At 43.7% G+C, this 18,424-nt stretch overlaps 1 protein-coding gene across 1 annotated transcript in view; it reads right to left on the bottom strand.

The window, feature by feature from the left end:
- Positions 1–13,662, bottom strand: part of LOC130113010 (neuronal acetylcholine receptor subunit alpha-7-like) — a 146,112-nt gene extending 132,450 nt beyond the window's left edge. The window contains exon 1 of the mRNA XM_056280527.1: positions 13,596–13,662. Coding sequence (XP_056136502.1) covers positions 13,596–13,662 — 67 coding nt within the window. The remainder of the gene's footprint in view (positions 1–13,595) is intronic.
- Between the last annotated feature and the right edge of the window lie 4,762 nt (positions 13,663–18,424).

Genomic DNA, 18,424 nt, shown 5'->3' with positions numbered 1-18,424 from the left:
ACAAATAATGACATTTTCCATATTCATCACTGTGATAAAGACACAATGCTTAAACATCTGTTTATTTGATTCATTTGATGTCCTTTAACAAGAAAATGATTTTACTGTTCAGTTCTGTTTCTAAAAACGGGCCAGCTTAGTAGTATAAGGTTGAGGCTATTTTTCTCCTTTCAAATATTTTGCAGTAAAATACTTCATCTAAAATAAATACTCAACTATAGACCACAAAAAAGACTATTTTTTAAGGATTGTAAAACCAAGTAATGACTGCAAGGCATTGATGGAATTCCCTGCTGAATTGTGTAAGGGATGTTTTTGTTGAATGACTTGTCTGATCATGACCCCGATATGCAGAGAGGACAAAGAGAAAATATCTGTTGCTTTGATTTGAACACTTAAATTTTGAAAACAAAATAAAGCACGGAGACACTTTAGATGCCTGCACTAAATATACACAACAATGTATGAAAGCAGAGATGGATAACCAGTAACCACTTTTCTCATTATCCTCCACAGTCACTCTACGCATGACCCTGCCTTCTAGCAGCAGAGCTTCCATCTCCTGTTCAGAAGTTACCCTCAACTCATCACCCCCCCCCAAAAAAAACTGTCTGATGCCCTCAGCCTTCATCATCTCATTTCATCTCACCGAAAGGGACTCAACCTGCATCTCTCTCGTGACAACTGTCAAATTAGTGGTTATCTCGAGACCTTTCTGCAATTAACAAGTGACAGCCAAGATGTGAGCTCACCCAGGATGACAGAAAGGCTGCTTAAAGCGCTAATGAGCTCAGAATAAACATAGACAACTTTTATTATCTGTGTGTGTGCGAGAGAGAGATTTGAATTTTAAAAACTAACTTTATTTTTAAAAAAAAGTCATATCCAAAACACAGGCAAATAAATAGATATTTAAAAATAAAAGTAAATCACGTCAATTCTCCAGAAAAAAACAAGTTGGTTGTCTTTTACTGAGCACAACACATCCCTATGAGCCCAGATAACACTATTGCTGGATATCTTCCATTTCTCTGTAATAATTGAAATCAATTATCATCTTGGCTTTTACCATTCTAGTAAACAGCAGCTTTACATCAGTGTCTACTGAGTTGTCCATCTTCCTCTTTCTGCTTACAAATATAGCTATTTTTGCTTGTCCCAAGATAAAATTGAGAGAGAGAGAGTTCATGCATGCGCGTGCATGCGTGCGCGTGTGTGAATGAGTGTTTGTGTGTGCGTGCATGTATGTGTGCGAGTGTGTGCATGTGTGTGTGTGTGGGGGGACTTGTCAGGTAGTGCACCTTTTGGGGTTTTTTTATGAAGAGAAACCTGCATAATTATGCCAAAGGTGTCAGCTACTTAATGATCCCAAAATGAGCTACGCTAAAACAAGCAGAGTTAATATAAGCACTGCAGTAGCCATTTACACTCCACTAAGCAATGATCCAAAAGGTGGCCAATGGATAGTGAATTAATAGATATCAACTCAGGTTTATCCACTGAAAGCATTTGAAAACAGCCCAAAGCTCTTTATGGGTGATGGAGTGCTTGTTATTCGACAGCAGAGACAGCATCACTGCTAGAAAGGAACAAACGCAACACAACTCCATGAGCCACCCATACAGGAAAACTCACATCTACAGACATACACCAACAGATAATGCAGACCCAAAGCCGGACAAAAGGTCATGGGACAGGCTTTGGATTTGATAGAAAATGAGGCAGCATTTTTTTTACTGCTGCCACCATAGGTCTCTTCAGCGTCAGCTCCAAGACAAACCACAGCATCTTAAAGTAAATTCAAAGGGCTGCTGAAGGGGACAGTTAAAAATGTGGTCACTCTTGCCGCGCCTGTCAAAAGCCTTGTGGCAGCATCCTGGCCAGGCTTCAGGAAGACAGCGATGAAAGAGGGACTGCAGCGCAGAGAGAGAGAAGAGGTCACCGGTAACCTTTCCTAAAGTGTGAAACGAGAAAACGTCCTTCTTTTATACTTTGGAGAAGCACTTTGTTTGAAAAAGAGTTGTGCTTTTGAGTCAACCTGTTTGATGAACTTTAAGACTTAGATGAAGACTGTGCCCTGGACTCGATATAACACACCAGAATTGTTATATTTATATGAAGCTTGATTGATGATACTATGTTTTATCAATCAATCAAAAAAGTTTCATCACTCCAGTGATGAAGCGTTTCTCACAATAAGCGTTGTGTCCAGATGAACTGATTCATTTTTCTGTGATCCTTACCTGGACTATTAAGCATGCATCAAGACAGATACTATGTTTTGTTAGTATTGAGGGAAATTATATTTTAATTATCAATGGCAGGCAGCCATAAACGATCCGGTAGGAGGAATGGATGGATAGAATTGGAAAGGAAAGCAAGCTACAAGGTATTATTATTATCATTATTAATGATAATAGTAGTTTTTTTTCATGTTTTCTGTTTTTTTTTATTTTTTTTTATTGCTTTTATTATTTTTTTATTGAGTCATTCCGAGATAGAGAATGAAATACTCTGTGTGAAAAACTAAGTTAATTATTTATTAATTGAGCATTAGAGAGGGGTCAGGAAATTATATGCAGTAACTTCCTCCTGCTCCTTTTCAAACATATAATATTTATTGGATTCTCTATTAGAATTGTTTTGTTGAATTCTTATGGTTTTAGTTTTAACATTTGTTGTTTTATTTATGCTTGGTCAATTTTTCCTTTTATTTTGCGTGTTCGAAATAAAGACATTTGGTCTGATTTGATTTTAATAATAGTAACTTTATTTATATAGCACCTTTCAAAAACAAAGTTACAAAGTGCTTCACAATAATAGCAGATAGTAAAAATAAATAAGATCCATAACTTAAGATGTAAACAAGATAAAATAATTTAAATAATTACAACAAATACCATCAGCTAAGAAAAAGCCACAAGATAACGGCGAGTCTTAAGAAGAGATGTAAAGGGAGATACTGGATTTGCCTGCCTGAGTTCTGCAGGCGGGAGGAGGTCCACAACTGAGGGGCCCGAACAGCAGAGCCCCGCTCACTTTTCGTGACAAGTGAAGATTTTGGACCCATTAGCAGGGCCCTGCTTGAGGATCTCAAGCAGCGAGCCGTCACACAGGGAGTCAAGCGGATCACAGATGTAGGCAGGAGCCAGACCATGCAAGGCTTTAAAAACAAGCGGTGAAATCTTAAAATCGATTCTCAGACTCGCAGGTAACCAGTAAAGGGCAGCAAGGATTGGTCTAATGTGGTCACTTCTCTTAAAAGCCTGGCAGCAGCGTTTTGTGCCAACTGCAGCATGCAGATAAGGTTTAAAAAAAAAGATGCTTAAAAAGAGAAGGTCTATTTAGACTAGGCATGAAATTGGGTTTGTTTGCTTTGAAATATGATTCATCTGGATCACTTGAACTTTATAAGCAAGGCTTCGGGCCTCAACAGCAAAAACAAAACAAAAAAAAACATGATGTCAACATTAATGTTACAATACATTGTTCATGGTGCTTCTTTGCCTTTATGCTCTAAATAGCACTGGAATACACAAACCATGTGCTCTGTGTGTGTCTTCCCTGTGAAATGGCTCAGCTGTATACAGTAGGCCCTGAACAATCAGTTTCCCTCTTCTGTGAGGTTCACAGAAAAAGGCACATGGGTATCGCGGTGGTCCAATGGTTAGCACTGTTCCATCACAGCAGTAAGGTCCTGGGTTCGAACCCCAGGCCGTTTCTGTGTGGAGTTTGCCTATTCTCCCCATGTCTGTGTGGGTTTCCTCCGGGTGCTCCAGTTTCCTCCCACCATCAGAAAGACATGCATGTTATGGTTAATACTCCTGCCTGTGCCCCTAAGCAAGGCAATGGAAAGAAGAACTTGAGTTGGTCCCCGGGTGCACTGCTGCTGCCCACGGCATAAAGTGTCTTCCTTGTTTTCTTTCTTCTTCTCTTTCTACCTGTACTGCATAGCGGATCGGGTTCTGTCTCAGTGAATTTACCAAAGACTGTTCTGCTGACAAGATAACATATGGATTATTGACTATTGCAAATTCTTCTCTTATGTCTTTTCTCTCTCTCTGAATGAGATCCTCTCCTTTCTCTTTTTGTATGTGTGAATGATGTGATGTCAGTCTCTCTTGCGTACACTTGCAGTCTGTCCTCTTCCCAGGTCTCCATGGTGATCGGCACCTGGACACTGCTTGGCATCCTCCTTATCACATTTTCTCTTTATACATCTTACAAATCCATATATGTATATTATCCTGTTTTATTTTTATATCCTTCACTCACTAAGATGTATGACTAATGTGTGTGTTTTTTTTAACATGGTGCTGCTGGCCACATAGCTCAGCTCCTGAGCTGTTCCGGTGGCATTTGGATACCGCTTTAAATCCTCCTCCTCATATTCTTCATATATTTTATAATTCCACTATAATTGCGTTATCCTCTTTCAATGATGTATTGTGCAAATTGTGTACACACAACATCCATTGCACGGCTGTCCGTCTTGGGAGAGGGATCCCTCCTCTGTTGCTCTCCCTGAGGTTTCTTCCCATTTTTCCTCCATGTTAAAGCATTATTTCAGAGAGTTGTTCTTCATCCGATGTGAGGGTCTAAGGACAGGATGTTGTGTTGCTGTAAAGCCCACTAAGGCAAATTTGTAATTTTTGGTCGATACAAATAAAATTGACTTCTTCTCAAGCGAAGGTCAAATGAAGAGAGCCACAGTACTTGGCTAAGCAGAGCCAAAGTCCTTCAAAAAGATCCCACAGACAGAGATGACAACAGGTACAGGGACTAGCCAACCCATTTTTAAGTGGGTTTCACGACTTCTTCAAGCACATCTGCTCACCCCCCGGCAGTGTGTGTCTGTTTTTAGACCGGACTTTAGTTTCCTTCAGTGGTTTCCGTCGCTGCGGTTTGTTTTGTCTGCACCATATCTCTTATATGCTTCTGCCTTTTTTTTAAGTTAAACTGATGTATAATGTTACTCCATCCCTTTATTTCTCTGTCTTAATACATTCTTTTCTCTGTCATGTCTATAATACATGCAGTATCTATATATTTTCACAATTTGTTGTAAATTATTTTGCTTAAAACGACAAAAACATTGCAGGTGTGTGAAGAAGAATTTAGAGCACCGCACACTTCCACGATGTGACTATGAAGCGGGGTTGTCGGCTGGGATTTAGCGAGGGGAGGGAGTTTGATTTGACTGCTGGACAACAATGTGGATATCGCCATTCTATTGGCTAGTTTCAATTTGGGGATATATTATTTGTCTTCTCTCGAGCTGACGCCCCCCCCTCCTTTTTCCCCCTCTCCAATTGTATCTGGCCAATTACCCCACTCCTCCGCGCAATCCAGGTCGCTGCTCCACCCCCTCAGCCGTTACGGGGAGGGCTGCAGACTAGTACCACATGAGGAGTGGTACTCCCTCCGATACATGTTTAGTCGCCAGCCGCTACAGTGAGGAGTTTCACCAGGGGGACGTAGCGCGTGGGAGGATCACGCTATTCCCCCCGGTTCTCCCGCCCCCTGAACAGGCGCCCCAACCGACCAGAGGAGGCGCTAGTGCAGCGACCAGGACACATACCCATGTCCGGCTTCCCACCCGCAGACACGGCCAGTTGTGTCTGTAGGGACGCCCGACCAAGCCGGAGGTAACACGAGGATTCAAACCGGCGATCTCCGTGTTGGCTGGCAACGGAACAGACCGCCCTCTTCTCTCGATCTCAACTGCAATTATTTGCCATTTTTGTTAGAGTGCACCACCATAATGAAAAAAAAAATCAGGAAGAGAAAAACATTCCTCTTACAGACACGGAAATAAAACTCTTTAGCGAAGTTCTTCAACATCGGGTTGAACTGATCTGCACAAGTTTCGATCAGAGGCAACCAAAACAGGGTCTTTAAAAGTACGCCATCTAGCTTTATCTCCTTAAACATTAGGTATAACATAATAAAGTCACAACCAGGGGTATTGTACAAATTTGCTAATTAAAGTGCTGCTTGCCCCCCCCCCCCCAAAATATTCCCCCCAGGAAGAGCATTCCCATGTATATGTTATTTTCATGTGAAAGTAGACAAACTTATATATTGTATCTTTAAGATTATTTAAAAAGCATACACTTAAGGACACAGTTTTGAACACCATTTCTTAGGAAAGTGAAAATCCCTTCTTAAACAAACTTGGTACATAATGCGTTGTGCCTAGGAACTTACAACGGGTCTCCGAGAAAGCCAAAACTCACATCTACTGTTCAAGTTTATGGTGTGGATTCTGCTTTAGGAAAGATTTAGCACACCACTGCTATGGAGAAGATTAGCTTGCTTTCTCTGCCGTTCATATGATGAGACCAATGCTCCCTTTACTGGATTCGGTTTATAAAAAATGATCCTGGTAAGATTTCTAATCACAGCCACCTTAAAACATGTTTTTTTCTTGAAAAGTTATTAGGACAATAAAAGGAGTTACATGTGCCTCATATAAAGAAACAAAAACATTGTGTAAGTTATAAAAGTTGATAGGGCGTTTCATTAACTTCTTTTTTAAGTTTATGACTTATGTTTCTATTATAAAAATTGCCAAGGAAAGTCACACCTATCTCCAGTCATGCCATTTCTGCTCTTTATTTGTGATATAAGCTAAAAATGCAGTTACTCATTTGTTTTCTGTTCAGCTCAATCAACAAAGGCTGAATGTAATTGATCACAATCCAGTATGGCTAATTTGTGATGGTACATAGACACAATAGCCATTTCATGTTTTGAGAGCCCCTAAAAACATGCTATTTCATTGTGTTTGCACACTGATTAGCCATAACATTAAAACCACTTGCCTAATATGTGTAGGTCTCCCTCGTGCTGTCGAAACAGATCTGACCCTTCGAGGCATGGACTCCATAAGACCTCTGAAGTAGCAGCAGATCCATCAAGTCCTGTAAATTGCGAGGTGGGGACTCCATGGATTGGATTTGTTTTTCCAGCACATCCCGCAGATGCTCCATGGGATTGAGATCTGAGGAATGTGGAGGCCAAGGCAACACCTTGAACTCTGACATGTTCCTCAACCCGCTCCTGAACAACTATTGCATTGTGGCAGGGGGCATTATCTTGCTGAACGTAGCTAGTGCCGTCAGGAAACACCGTTGCCATGAAGGGGTGTACCTGGTCTCTAACATTGTTTAGGTAGGCTGCGCTTGTCAAACTGACATCCACATGAATTGCCGGACCCAGGGTTTCCCAGCAGAACATTGCCCAGAGCAACACACTCCCTCCGGCGGTTTGCCTTCTTCAGACAGTACTTCCTGGTGCCATCTCTTCCCCAGGCATACGACACACAAGGACCCGGCCGTCCACATGATGTAAAAGGAAATGTGATTCATCAGACCAAGCCACCTTCTTCCATTGCTCCATTGTCTAGTTCTGATGCTCACAAACTGATTGGAGGTACTTTCGAAGGTGGACAGGGTCATCATGGGCAGCCCCATATGCAGCAGAATGCGATACACTGTGTGTTCTCACACCCGTCTATCATAGCCAACATTAACTGGGGCTTTCGTGCATCAATGAGCCTTGGGCACCCATGACCCTGTCACTGGTTCACTGGTTGCTCTTCCTTGGACCACCTTTGGCAGGTACTGACCACTGTATACCGGGAACACTCCACAAGACCTGTCGTTTTGGAGATGCTCTCACCCAGTCGTCTAATTTGGCCCTTGTCAAAGTTGCTCAGATCCTTACTCTTGCCCGTTTTCCCTGCTTCCAACACACCAACTTCAAGAACTTACTATTCGCTCGCTGCCTGATAGACTCCACCCCTTGACAGGTGCCATTGTAACGAGATAATCAATGTTATTCACGCACCTGTCAGTGGTTTTAATGTTTTGGCTGATCTGTGTGTTGTTCTATCTACGTGCATTCACTACATCTGGTGACCTCTCACGTGTGCTGTTTCTAGCCATAAGCCAACTACGCCATTTGCATATGTTAGCAAATGAAGAGATTGAGCTAAAAGCTTGGGGGTGTAATTAGATGATGCTGTAATTGGTTGGTGTATCTGATGCTAATGATGCCTTACCTTAAAGCCATTTACATGATGGTTTCCTTAGTCAAACTAATGCCTTTACTTGTTCATGATTTGAGTGATTAATTCACATGTAACCACTTTCCAATAACAAATTAAAAGGACTGATAGTCATCTATCCATTTGAAATGTGTAATTGCCTATAGTTTCATTTTGTCAAAAAAATGAATAATCCATACACTGCAGCTGAGCCCTGTAGGGATCCCATCACACCTTTAAAACTTGCCCACCTTACATTGCCCTAACTATTATTTTTCTGCCTGTTTCCTTCCAGTCTTCTCCTTACCCAGGCTGCCATCTCTGTCCTTTTATTCTTCTGTCCTCAGTCAGTTCTTTACAGCATTATACTTCCACCCCGCTCACCACCCACCAAAAAACCTAAACGGCATCCTGTAGCAATACTCCCCACTCCATGAAGGTTACATGAGCTATAAGCTGGATGAACACCGCTTCCCAGCATACCACTGCAGCCAAACCCCAAACAAGACCAAAGGACAGGAGCTCCCATATAGTATATATGTATATATGTATATATATATATATATATGTATATATATATATGGCACTGCATTAGTGACCCCATGTATTTTCACTCCAGAGCCCACTGCGGGCCTACTACTCTATTGTCTTCAATCAATAGAGATCTGTGGTGATGTGTTGAGATAGAAAAGGGTTTATTTTTTATGGGGTGGGGGGTCCATTGCTGAGACGCAGCAGTGGCAGACACTCAGGCAGTACAGTTTATGATTGGTTCGTTCTTCAACACATTGCTGCCTTCAACGATACTTTTTTCAAGATAAATGCTGATCGGAAATATTTGGTTTCCTTCGCCAGTTACAGATAATGTTGATTAGAAGTGGTTTGCATTACCTAGAGGAACTCGTACTGCTGGCACAAATATAGGTGTTCCCAGGTTTTATATTAAACCATTCATTCTTCGTAGTTAGGAAGCCCAAGAAACTTACATCTCAAAGGCACTTTTGAATGCATGACTAAAGATGGTGTCTTTCTTAGGGGGAGCAGCATTTTGAAACAGGAATCTCGTTTTTCCTCAGCGAATATCAGAGGATGTTTCTCGCTGTGCATTCTGAATAAAAATTGTAGATTTTTTTTTTACTGAATAACAAAAACTACCAAAGGAGAGAGCTATACAAAAATACTTCTCTTCCTCTCTTTTTCCATTATTCTGTTTCTATCTGTCTTTATATCTATATTTCAGTTATTTGATTATTATTTTTTTTATTTTAAGTGAGATTACTTATTGCCCCCTTTTTTGTTGTTTTATATTTTCGCAAAGGTGTCTTTGACTTTAGGTTGTTCTGGCGTGCATGTTCCTTGTTAGAAATGCAAAGACTCGGATATCACCTTGGGGCAAGTAAACAGCTACGCATTAAGTCAACAACATGGAGTGCCTTGGGTTAGCCAACCAGTCAATCACATCACACAGCACTCACACAGCGCACGCAAAGATGCAAGAAAAACACTACGTCAAACTCCAGCATCCAACCATCGTGAGATCCCTGTTACACGGACTTACTGACTGCTCTGGCTGACTGCTGATGGGCACATACATCACCGAGGATGCCCCACAGCCATGTTTAACGGGCAGCATCTCTGAGGTTAAACGTGGCGACCTCCCGGTATCTTATTTTTACCCACGGTACAGTACGGCACAGCGGCTGCTATACGACGCATAACCCTTGGGCAAATCAAATCTAGGTTTTCCTCATTTTAACAGATTTGATGCTGGAGTTTCAAGGGGCCACAGGACAACTTCGGACAGCTTGCTGCTCTGGGCGTCATAAACCTCACAGTAAGAGGACCTTTAGAAGACAGGAGTGCAAAGAGAGGCTGTACTACAAAGCAAGGCAACAAGGAAATAATTATAGATGGGGTTTTTTTAAGTTAAAGTTTTCTATTGTGTTACACAATGTTACAGTTTCATTTAGCAGACGCTTTTGTCCAAAGTGACGTACATCTGAGAGTTAATACAACAAACAAGGATCTAGTCAGGAGGCAACAACGCAAGTAAGTGCCAAAAAGCTAGGTTCAAGTCCGGTAGGATGTAGGTGTCAACAGGCAGTGCACAAAGGCGATGTATAGGGTGCATTGAAACGGATTATATATATATATATATATATATATATATATATATATATATATATATATATGTATATAATTCTGGAGGCAACTAAAGGAACTGCCGCAGTCGGGACGCTAACCCGTATCGCCCGCACCGCGGGAGACATCGCTGACCGCTCGACTAACGGGTAAGACTCGTTAACTTAGGGCCAACGTGTCTACTTATCCATGTACGTTACACTACCCCCTCCTTCGGGAAAACGCGTCCGCGCGTATCCCACTTCTGACACCAATGCAGCAAATTTGGGGGGCAGCCAGGGACGCGAACTCGTGTCTCCCACACCGCAAGCGACACCGTCAACCAGTCGACTAAAGGGTCCGACCCGTTAGTCAAAGACCAACGTCTGTACTTATCCATGCACGTTACGCTATATATATATATATATAATACACACACACACACACACACACACACACACACACACACACACACACACACACACACACACACACACACACACACACACTTTTTTCCTTTTTGTCCTGGCCCTTTTCTAAGGAAAATAGACATATATACAAAAAAAAAAAAAAAAAAAAAAAACGTTTTCTCCGAATTGTACTTAGCCAATTACCCCACTCTCCGAGTCATCCCTGTCCCTGCTCCACCCCCTCTGCCGATCCGGGGAGGGCTGCAGACTACCTCATGCCTCCTCCGATACATGTGGAGTCGCCAGCCGCTTCTTTTCACCTGACAGTGAGAAGTTTCACCAGGGGGACGTAGCGCGTGGGAGGATCATGCTATTCCCCCCAGTTCCCCCTCCCCCGCGAACAGGCGCCCCGACCGACCAGAGGAGGCGCTAGTGCAGCGACCAGGACACACACCCACACCCGGCTTCCCACCCGCAGACACGACCAATTGTGTCTGTAGGGACGCCCGACCAAGCTGGAGGTAACACAGGGATTCGAACTGGAGATCCTCGTGTTGGTAGGCAACGGAATCGCCTACCCTACCCTACCTTACCTTACCTTACCTACCTACCTAAATAAATAGATAGATAGATAGATAGATAGATAGATAGATAGATAGATAGATAGATAGATAGATAGATAGATAGATAAATAAATAAGTTTTAATTAGCACACACAGGAAAACTCCCGAATTAAGTCACCTGTCAACCAAGAAAAATTAACATAACAACATTTTTGAAAGCGATTGCACCAGAGAACCAGATCAGATACTGATTATCCTCTGACGCAATATCTGAAAACTCAACAAAGACTTGACCGATTTTAAAACTTTATCAAAACAAGGCAGCTCATTCACAAAAAAAAATTGTAGAAAATCAATATTATATGAAATTTGAGAGTGTAAATAAATTCTGAAACACTGCCGACTCTCTTCCTCAAAAATGTCAAACCATGTGTAACTATGGCTTGTTGTCAACACCATCTTGGAGCCCTTCTTCAGTCAGGGTTGTGTACAAAAATCACCTGGAAAAAAAATACAGAAAACGTCCATTTCATGCCCTTAAGTTAACTTCAAAATCATATTTCATCAAAACATCTGTACAAGAAGAAAACTTAATCTTCAGTTCACCTCACTTGTTTTGCCCTTGATGGAAAACAAACAGGTATCCATCTCAATCCCCCACAGCATCTCGCTGAGGGCCACGGGGAATTGGGATGTGGTCTAAGGGACTGAGTAGGACACTTGATGTATCGACAACAGCTCCCGCATGGCAACTGACTAAATGGTGACTTATGAAGGGTCCTGTAGCCCTCCATAAAGCGCAGTTGTTAGAGCAGACTTCTCCAGCCATCCACGTGTCACTGAGAGCCATCTGTCTGAAGCGTTTTCATTTCAGCCAACCTCTCCTCCATTAGGTAGTACTACACTGCGGGGTTGAAGGTGTGATGTCAGTGAAATTAGCTAATGCTTTTCAATATCCTCCCACAGACGGTGGACTGAGAGGTGGTAACTGAGAAGGCCACAGTATTAAGTAGAATTTAGTGTCACATCTGGGGAACTAATTTCGTGGCGTGGGGTAATATCCTAATTTTTTTTTTAAATCGATTGTAAAATGGACATACTTTTACAAAGCAAAGCTGTGGAAATATCCTACGCCATTCAAACACTGCTACTCTAATTTCAAAGCTTCCAGTGTGTGCCATTAAAAAAGCACCACCTCCAGCCGCCTGCAGTGGCGATGCATAGCATGATAGAAGATACGTCCACAGTCTTCCCATCAGCACGCGAGAGCAGGAACCAGGATCCACCAGACCGTGTGTGTGTGTGTGTGTGTGTGTGTGTGTGTGTGTGTGTGTGTGTGTGTGTGTGTTTATAACACTGACAATAAAAACCTCGTCACAGTTTTTTGAGTGCACCCAGAACCTACTATCTTACTGAGAGTTGAGTGTTTTTCTTTCCCACTTATTTCCCTTAGTAAATCTCGTCTCTGTTGCCACGTGACATAAAAAAACCCCGACAAACTACAATTTGGTTAAAATCACCTTAAAATAGCAGCTATTCCTTGATGTTTAGGCTCTATTTTTACTGAAGGGGAAATGTCGGTCTCCTCCTCTGTATGCAGTTTGTGGGGGTGCTCATGTGGTTTTGTGTCTTTGCATGGACTGTGTTTGTCGCCCTCTTTGCATTTCGTTTTTTTTCCTCTCTTGCGCTTCCTCTTAAGAGCAGCTACGGCAGAGCGAAAGGCTTAACCTTTTCCGTATCCCACTTTCGGCTGTCACGCATATGCCGATCTCAGCGCTCCCGCAGAGACGCTATGAACACATTAGGATCTATTATAGCGCATGTCCCAAGGGGCTGCGTGCGTCACCGCTGGGGCGCCCTCCTCCCACAGCCAGATGTTGTCGGTGTATTCAAGAGGTCAGGCAGCTGGAGGGAGCCGACACACACACACACACACACACACACACACACACACACACACACACACACACACACACACACACACACACACACACACACACACACACACACACACACCGTCTCCGTCTCCAGTGTAAGACTCCTTCCAGCCTGATAGGATTTAGAGTTGGGAGTTAAGAGCTACACGGATAGTTTATGCGCATTTGAGATGCGCCTTGTGTGAGGCAACGCAAAGTTATTTACTCGCTTACTCCCAGATGCGCAGCGGATAAAAGAGGCATGCTTGAGGATTTAACGCAGCGCTGGAAGAAAGATCGGTTCCCTTTTATGTCTTCACTTTTTCGCAATTTCAGTCATTCTCAAACACACTCACACACTTGAGCATCGGCGTTTCGCAAGAAACCACTTTAACGCCTAATTGTAATACGTTTCAACGTCATTTACCGTCGCTCGCAATGTCCGATTTGACATTTGTTCGCTCGCCCTATGATGTGACCAAAAAGTAGACATGGGAAATGTTCGGTCGGCGGAATATAATCAGAGACCCACCTTGGCAGCAGAAAACCGTCCACAGGTAAATTCCCATCAGTACAGATCCACTAGTCTTCTGAGGCATGTTGGCGTTGGATAGAAACCGCTCACTGGCCGCCTGGACAAGTCCAACTTACAGGGATGCGCTGCGTAAAACTATACTGTTGTCTGGATGCGGACTGCTGGTGCGTCTCTCTCTCTCTCTCTCTCTCTCTCTCTCTCTCTCTCTCTCTCTCTCTCTCTCCCTCTCTCTCGCTCTCTTTCTCTCTCTCTCTGTCTCTCCCTAACCCTTCACGCACTCGTATATTGAGTACATTGCCCTATCACCTACACTCAGTATTCAGTCTGCTGTTTCCTATTATTGATATTAATAATGTCATGAGCACGGGACAAGTTTCTATAGCGTTTCTCCTGATTCATTTTGGCCGAGCACGAGGTGGGTTCTCTGCCATGATGACCATGTGTCTACAGGGATTCCCAGTCTATTCCATGCTGTCTCCCACCTGTACAGATACTGTTGGACCCAGGAGCAAACGAATATTTTGTTCAGTAAAATACGCAATAAATTCTCATTACCTTTCAAAAAACGAGATGAATTACAATCTCCTCTATTGCTCATCAGTGCCCTGTCCAGTCTTCAATCAAGGGCTAATGATTCAATGAAACTGACAAGGCATGTTAACAGTAAACATTATTTAAGTGATGTGGTGGGATATGATTAAATTATTGTCCGCAGGCTATCAGATCACGAAAAAAAAGCAAATGAGCCATTGTTTCCTCTGTCTCCAAACAAGATGTGTTTATTTTGGACATCTCACGAGCCACCTGGTCCCCTGCTGCGACCCACTCGTGGGTCCCAAACCATAGACTGAAAACCACTGCGTTAGTGTACGCATGGCTGTTCATCCATTCGGACACACCTGCCCACCGGCACCTATAGAAATAATTGAAAAATACTTGCCCTCATTCCAGATACAACGTGTTTCTTTTACACATGTAATTACAACCTGGAACAAGTATGTTCAGCATATGTTCAGAATCAGAAACACTTTGTCATTTCATTTCATGCACTTGTGCACATGAAATGAAACGAAACATCGTTTCCCCCCAGCCCACAGCAGTGCAAAACAAAGATAAAAACACAAACTACAAGAACACATGTATCCAAACTAACACATATGCCTAAAAAATAAATAAATTCACTGTTCAGGAGAACGAACGCCAGCCAGGATGACTGTCGGAACTGCCGGTCTGCGTGGGCTAGCAGTTAGCTTAGCCTGCCCCGCTTCCGTGTCCTGTCATACCGCCCTCGGTGTTTCCTCTTCGGGCGCAGCTCCGGTCAGGGCCGTGGTCCTTGGGCCGACCGGATGCAGCAGACTGTGGTGGACAGGACTACGCGCTGGCCTGAAGCTGTTCCCCTGGCATCCACGACGTCTGCTGATGTGGCCCGGGCTTTTATTGGGTCGTGGGTCTCACGTTTCGGTACGCCTTCCGACCTTTCATCTGACCGCGGGCCACAGTTTACCTCAGAGCTATAGGATGCTGTGGGTGATGTAATGATCTGTGCCCTCTGGCTATGTTAACTTATAACATTAATAAAGCAAGGACGACTTCTCTCGTGCTGGGTGTTTATTCACCGACCGGATTCCGACTGACGTTGTTACGTACATCCCGTGACTTTGTTGTGGCGCTACGGAAAGCCGTAAGGGACATTAGCAAATCAAATATTACTAGCAAATATTACAGGTGAGGCTCTGGGCATCAAGCTTCATCGCACTACCGCCTACCACCCTCAGGCGAACGGCCTATGTGAGCGCTTCCACCGGTCCATGAAGGCTGCGCTTCGGGCTACTCTCAAGGACTGCAACTGGGTCGACAAGCTCCCATGGGTCATGCTGGGCCTGCGGACCGCCCCGAAGGAAGACCTACAAGCCTCCTCTGCGGAGCTGGTGTACGGCACGCCGCTGCGAGTCCCAGGCGATTTCATGCCCAATGCAACGCGTCCCTGGTCAGCTGTGGACCAACGAGCCTCCTTGCTGGACGGGGTCAGAGCTTTCACACCCGTCCCTACCGCCCAACACGGCGCTCCGGTTTCCCAGGTGCCCCCAGGTCTGCAGTCAGCGGACTACGTGTTCATCCATCACGACGCACACCGCCCCCCTCTGCAACCCCCTTATGACGGCCCCTTCCGCGTCCTGGAACGGGGAACTAAGCAACTGGTGGTGGATTTTGGGGACACGGCCGAGCATGTTTCAGTGGACCGAGTTAAACCCGCACACCTGGACTTGACGCAGCCGTTGGAGTTAGCCCAACCTCCTCGTCGCGGTCGTCCCCCGGCTCCGCCTCCTTCCCCCGTGGAGGCCCGCGCTGCCTCTTCTGCTCCTCAGGCCGACCTCCACTGGCCCGCGTCAATGCCTCCCAGAGACACTCAGGCCCCTGTTACCCGGAGCCGCCGCGGACGGCCGGTCGTCCCCCCGCGCCTGCCTGACTTCGATTACTAGGGCGAATTCTGGGGGGGCTCATGTGGTGGACACGTATTGGGGATAAAATTCACCCCAGGAACTAAGGGTTAAGTCAGGGTTGCCCTGGCAGGTTAACGCAGGGTTAAGTTATGGTTGTCCAGCCAGTTTTCTGATTATTCTTGCCGCCTCCGCTCAGTCGAGCTGTGGTTTTGTTGTCTCTCTGATTTACCGTGGATTAAAGAAAGTTGCCTACACGGCTAAAGTGTGAACCTACGGTCTTCGTTCCTTCAGCTCTACAAGACAAAGCTCCCTCAGCCGATCCAACGCTGGCTCTCCCAGCCACACAGTAAAAAACTGAGTGTTAATTTAACTCTTGAGTGTACAAATGGACCCGAAAGGATCCATTTGAACACTCAGAGTTAAATTAACACTCAGGAAGTTAAATTAACACTCAGGATTTTACTGTGCAGACGCATTCAACAAACCTCCCCGCACTCCACACGACGACACTAAAAACACAGTCAAGGCTAGGCGAGGCTGCCACCAGACCGCCCTTGGAGTTGGGCACATGTGTAGACTCTGAATAGGTAGGCTATCTGATGGTTAACACAAATTAGAGACATTTCTTTTAAGATCTCCACTGCTGCTGTTCTGCTGAAGCCTTTCTGGAGAGGTTCAGGGCAGAAGTTGATGCAGGCCGCACAGACGGTCTCTCACTTGCTTTTTGGTTTTATGATCAATCTCAAGAGTTTGTGGAAATATCTATGGTCGTATAGAAATATCTATTGTCTTATGAGCTTTGAGATTGGGTAAGCATAAAATATTTTAATACACTTAATTACATATTGAGCTAAATGGTGAGTGCAGTGTCAAGGATAGGGTTGCCAACTGTCCCGTATTAGCTGGGACGCCCCGTACTTAGATCAAAAGTGGTTCGTCCCGTACGGGACGACGTTTGTCCCGTATTTGAATGATTTGAAAAAATATTTTATATATACATGTATACTGCCTTTAAATCTGGCCTATGTGTGCTGTGTGGGAATACCGATGGGTGGCGCTCAGTTGGAAAGAAGCATAATTTTAAACCAACTGGCCCAAATGTGTAACTTACTCGTGTCTTCCTCTCGATCCTGTTGGGAAAAATGAGCGCGAGTGTAGATGGTGATTCGGGCCCTCCGAAAAAGAAAAGGTCGTGTACATACAATAAGCAGTGGGGAGGGAAGTATAATGGGGTTAAACCTGTCATTTGACGAGAGTTTTCTGTGTCGTTGGGAGTTTTTGATCAGCCACAGAGGAGAAAACGACGTGAAACAACATGCCGCCACGCACAAGAGGACTACACAAGCTAAAGGTGCAGCTAGCATTAGCAAGTTCTTCACCACGACGACTACTGGAAATGATTTCATCTGTATATCATACAGTTAAACAAGGACTGAGCTACCACAGCATGGACTGGAACAATAAGCTTAACAGCAAAAAGTGCTCGATAGATAAAGTTATTATTATTATTATTATTATTATTAGTAGTAGTATTATTAGTATTAGTATTATTATTATATGTATGGATTTATTTTTCGTCCACAGGATCTTTAATTCGATCTCCAACAAAAAGTGGGAGAAGCCGTAAAAAGTACCAGTTCTGTGCTGCATGTCCCCTAAGCTTTTCAGCATTATGTTTAATTTCACAAGGCTTGTTGTCCACATCACTCCCTAAATACTTGAACTGCGAAGTGGTCCAGTTTAACTGATCTGTTTTCTCACAGTCACAAGATGTTTTATGTAAAGCGCAAGATCAAATGAAACAATACCTTCAAATAGATCATGCCCTAACCAAGGTGGGAGCCCTGGTTGGCAAACGTGAAAGTATCTTAGACTGTTAAAAACTGAATCAAATTTGACCCCACAACACATGTTGTTGCTTGTTGTTGCTTCTTCAACATCTCTTTTGTAGTTGTCAACTGTCCTTTTTGGGCCAGGCTCATGCGGTGCTCTATGAAAGCTCTCCGTCAATTTGGCAGTATCGGCAGAAGTGTTAATTTTTGCTGAAATGTTCACAGAATCCTCCTATGCAATGAGACCCAAAGCTGTCACCTGATATAGCAATTAAAGAGCCCTTTAATATCTTGTCATCATCTGTTTGAAAGCGTAAATCCTCAATGTCCTTAAGGTCTTTGATAAGAGAGGAAAATATTTTCTCATGACCAAAAAACTTAAAATCATCTTCCCTACAAACCACCACCAACTGCAGAGGATCAATAGATGATCTATTATGTGGCAAAATCTCAGAAAGCGTCATGTATACTGCAAGTACTTTATGTTTTTTCCTGCCTGAGCCAAGGGGGTTTACAACCTCAAATGCATCTTTATATAAAATTATTGAGTGAC

The sequence above is a fragment of the Lampris incognitus genome, chromosome 5 (assembly GCF_029633865.1).
Source record: "Lampris incognitus isolate fLamInc1 chromosome 5, fLamInc1.hap2, whole genome shotgun sequence".
Classification (NCBI taxonomy): Eukaryota; Metazoa; Chordata; class Actinopteri; order Lampriformes; family Lampridae; genus Lampris; species Lampris incognitus.
This window is presented reverse-complemented; position numbering and strand designations above follow the sequence as displayed.